Source organism: Cyprinodon variegatus, unplaced genomic scaffold (assembly GCF_000732505.1).
Source record: "Cyprinodon variegatus isolate N-32 unplaced genomic scaffold, C_variegatus-1.0 Scaffold293, whole genome shotgun sequence".
Taxonomy (NCBI): Eukaryota; Metazoa; Chordata; class Actinopteri; order Cyprinodontiformes; family Cyprinodontidae; genus Cyprinodon; species Cyprinodon variegatus.
In genome coordinates this window covers 635,700-640,310 of record NW_015150746.1, presented here as the reverse complement: position 1 = coordinate 640,310, position 4,611 = coordinate 635,700, and the positions used below count along the sequence as shown (strand labels likewise).

The following is a 4,611-nucleotide window of genomic DNA, read 5'->3' as shown; positions in this document are numbered from 1 at the left end:
TTACAGAAATTGGGAGGCTTGCATGTGAATTTTGTTGTTGTTGTCACATACTTAAAATAAAGTGTACTTTAACCAGGAAACTGTAACATAAGTTGTACTGTACTATTTTGCTCATAGTATGCACATTAGTGAGAGGGACTGACTGTCGTTGTTCCAAGCACATATATACTATATATATATATATATATATNATATATATATATATATATATATATATATATATATATATATATATATATATATATATATATATACATTGCTAAACCATAGGGGTTCAATATGGTATCAGTCCACCCTTTGCTGCTAGAACAACTTCAGCTCTTATGGGAAGGCTGTCCCCAAGATTTAGTGTGTTTAAGGGAATTTTTTTACCAGTCTTCCAAGGCTAGCATATTTACTCTACAACATGACTTTGTAATGTTTTAAAATGGCCATACATTTTGCAGAAATCATTTAATTTCAATTCAGTTTATTTATACAGCATCAATTTACATCACGTCCTTTTAAACCAGATCAAACAGACATATTGGTTCAAGGTTTTCTATCCAAGGAAAACCATCCAAAGGAAATCAAACCTTGATTCCTAAACTGCACTTCTCTTGAATATTTTATTACAGGTGTGCTAGAATTAGTCACATGGCATAGATAGGAACATGCAACAGTATGTAGTTTCACAAGAGTCTTATAGAAAAAGTGCATAAACTTAAATGCAGTTTTGAAAGTCATGCACACATAAATGTACATTTTTTAAGGGCTATAAAGGCTCCCAGGTGTAAAAATAGCAGGTATCAGAAGTTGAAAGTCATGGACTACATAACTGATCGTTCATATGTCTTCTAAATGTAAGTTTGATAATTGGGACAAGTATGTCTGGGCTCATGTTTGCCAAAATTTGTGTTGCACTGATACCTATACCAGTATCTGGCGGGGCCCCGATCCAGCACTAAAATGGTGATATTGGTATCGGCGAGTACCGACAAATAGAGCACAGATACCATTTTGAGAACCAAAAGTTTATTCAACTATTGTCACCCATTCCAGGTAGGCAATAAAACGTTCTGCTGGATTCACTAGTTTGTATTAGTTTTTTTCCTGCTTCACAAAGGTAGGCAGCAGCTTAACAAAGCCATGATGGCAATTATTTTACATCCAAGTAGTGTGCAGTTCTTCATATATAAACACACATCAATTTTAAACAGATGGCCAAAATGTTAAGCCGGTTTCAACAAGATTAGTACTTAAATCAAAATTTTATTAAATGTACTTTATTGATTCCAAAGGGGAATTTATTTTTTGTTGTAAATCTTTGAGTTAAAGGCTGTAGGGTAGAAACTTCTGACTGAAGACACTCTGTTGTTGTACCACTGTCTTATGAAGATGATGTTCAGTGTTGTTCCTGTGTTGTTTTTTGTATAATCATCTCTAGAAGCTGTTGTTCTTGAGTTTCCATAAGTTAGATAATGGAAGAAGACATACATTTTTACAAGATACTTATAGAAGACTAAAGGTGAGGTTTTTTTTTTTTTCATTTGCTAGTGGACCAAACAGGTTTTCCAACCACCAATTCAGCAGTTATTCCCTCTTTTCCACCTTTATGTTTATGTTTTGTATGGCATTTTACTATGAAGCCAGTCATATGATAATGTGATGCCATCTCCTGCCATCAGCTGACATTTATTTTAGATCAAATCAACATCAAAGGGTGATGTTCTTTGCTCAAATATGAAAAGAGAGCAGCACTCCATGTATCCTAGTCACCAACTGACCCATTTACATTTCACCATGACCTGCAAAGGTTTCTAAAAATATATACAGTCTCACCAAAGGTTTATATGCAACAAAGGAAATATAAAACAATATTTTAAAAACTGCCAAGTTGGAATACATTATATATGACATTAATACACAGTCTTCCAGTTTTATTTTATTTCAAAATGACCAGTGTTTTGGGGTTTGTTTGTTTTTTACAATTACATGATCTCCAGCTTAACATTTTCATCATTCAAAAGTAATAGACTAGAAACAGTTAAAAATGTTGTCAAGCAGCATTTAAGAACCTTTGAGAAGGTTACAAACAAGAAAACACAACAGGCTTTAATCAGTCAAAGGAAACCAAACCACTGTTGCTAAAGACATAAAGGCATGTGTGTGATTAGTGCAAAAGTTCCCTAGAGTCATAGTCCTCAATAAATCTCTCCATGGCTTCCACACAGCGCTTGCCAATATCCCGGAGGTTCTCCTGCAGTGACGACTGGATGGGACGCTCCAGGGATGGATCCTTTTCAATTAGCATCTTTGCTACAAGGCCAAACATTTCACACTCCTGGTAGTACACCTGAAAGGCAAAAATAATGAGACCTTTAGGGCAAAGGGAAACAGATAAGAATTGTTGGAGGAAATAAAAAAAAGACTTAAATGATTTTCATATTACAACTGAAGACATTAATATGCACACGATTCACAGGATTTAACAAGCATCATCTCTCCAGCACCTGTTATGGACATTTTTGCATCAGCACCCATCAAAAGCCTTACATTTCATTGCTGCAGTGCTTCTACATCCCTGCAACCATGGAGATATGGAAAAAAAAAAAAGGAACCAAGCATCTCCTCCATCAAGTGGGTGGAAACACAAGTAGACGCGCTGACATAAACAGAGAGCTGATGAGCATAGCCTCATGTGATGCATGTCACATTGAAGGCAACCTTAATGCACGTGCTGGGTCTGTTATACAGGTGAGCCTGTCATGCTTTTTTTTTATCAATTTGGTGAAAAAAACAAAGGGCATGAAAGAAAAGCACCATGTCATGTTAAACTGCGAACAAGGCCTTTGCGGTGTGGCTTGGCAAAACAAAACGCAGTAATGACACTCGGCACTACAAAATGAATGTTCATACCAGAGAAAATAAATCTTTTGTTGCCTGTCTCATATCTTCCAGCGCTTTTTCAGATCTGCACCCTGACATTCTTCATCTAATCTCCCCTTATTTTTTATTTGCTCTTCCTCTATCACTTTATAACTATTCCTCTCCCAAGACATGTGGGTGAATTGTTTGTGTAATTACACTCCCCCACCTCATCTATCTCTCTCCTCTTCTGTTGGATAGCTCTGTCTCGTGCTGCCGTCTGGCTCGCTGTTAAAGGGAGCTCCCCATCTCTGCTTCGCTCTCTGTCTTTGCTTTTGGTCGCTCTGTGATCTCTCTCTCTGCTTTGGTTCCTCTCGTTTTGAAAAACCTGCAAAAAACAGTAGACAAACAGAACCAGAGCATCAGATACCACACTGTGAGTCAAAAACATGGTTGTAAACACAGCTTATGATTTATGTGCTAATTAGCAACCTAAAAGGTTGCTAATTAGCAAATGCCAAAAAAAGCTAAATTTTGGCATTTGCAGCAAATTGAATTCTCCATCAGCCTTGTTGACAGTGAGTGCAGTATAAAGCTAAAATAACGTAAGGTACATTTTCTTTCTAATTTGTTCACATTTTGCCTCATTACATATAAAAGCTAATGTATCTTATTTGAATTTAATTTCCCCCCTTTAACCACCAAAGTCCCAGTGCAGAAAAATTCCTTCAGAAGTCACTTGAATCCAACACAAGGCCCCACTATGCACAGTTAAATCTCAGCAAAAATAGGTTTATTTCCCCTGCATATGAAGGATGCAAGAGGTTAGTTAAAAAAAAAAAAAATTACTGAATCAAGAACAGCACAGGAGCAGTGAAGAACAACAAACCGGGCCGAGACCCCGGGCTCAGGTGAGACAATCTTCTTACCTGAAAAGCATTAGTCATGCACTTCACTAATCGAGCCTTTATAAAGAAGTATTCTTTACAGGTAATAATAAGAAATAATGCTTCAAGTTTACCACAAGGGACCTGGGAGTCAAAGAAATGCTGCCCTCAGATGCCATCAAATTTGATCAGAACACACCACTGCATGGTGAAAATTTTACCATCACGTTTATGGATAAAGTTCTCTTTAGCATGGACAGGTAAGCCGGTTTAATTCAATTCAGTTTGTTTATATATCATCAATTCACAACACATGTCATCTCAAGGTACTTTATAGAGACAATACAGTCAGATTGGTTAAAATTTTCTGTCAAGAAAACTAGCTGACTGCATCCAGTCATTGATTTGCAAGACCTGCTCCTCCTGGATGAGTTTGCGGCGATGGTTTTTGCTTGCTTTTTGGCCTTTTACATTTAAGTTGATGGGAGCTAAATGTATTTTAACACAGAGTCGCAGTGTTCATCTATCAGCAGAAAAACATCTCTTAGCATTTAGCAGAGGTGACAATTGACTGCTAGGTCACAGCAAACAATGGTCATGTATTAAAGTGGCCCAGTCAGAGTCTAGAATTAAAACTCAAAATAAAATTATGTGGTAAGACTTTTCCATGCATCCTTTTCATATAATTGACATTCCTGTTTGTGTGTCATAATATTCAGATATTCAGTTTGTGGCTGTAATCTAACAAAAATGTTAAAAGACTTAGTAGAAAGTAGGGGTGTGGGAAATAATCGTGTTGGCGATATATTGTGATATTCGGCTGCCCAAAATAATATCGATCTTTCGCTTCTTAGTATCGATTTTTTTAATTTAAATG

The 4,611-nt window shown here is 36.6% G+C and overlaps 1 protein-coding gene across 1 annotated transcript in view; it reads right to left on the bottom strand.

Moving 5' to 3' along the window:
• Positions 1–1,773: 1,773 nt before the first annotated feature.
• LOC107090381 (periphilin-1-like) overlaps positions 1,774–4,611 on the bottom strand; it is an 18,324-nt gene continuing 15,486 nt past the window's right edge. The window contains exons 5-6 of the mRNA XM_015383716.1: positions 3,077–3,235; positions 1,774–2,335 (exon numbers count right to left, since the gene is read on the bottom strand). Coding sequence (XP_015239202.1) covers positions 2,153–2,335; positions 3,077–3,235 — 342 coding nt within the window. The 3' untranslated portion in view covers positions 1,774–2,152. The remainder of the gene's footprint in view (positions 2,336–3,076; positions 3,236–4,611) is intronic.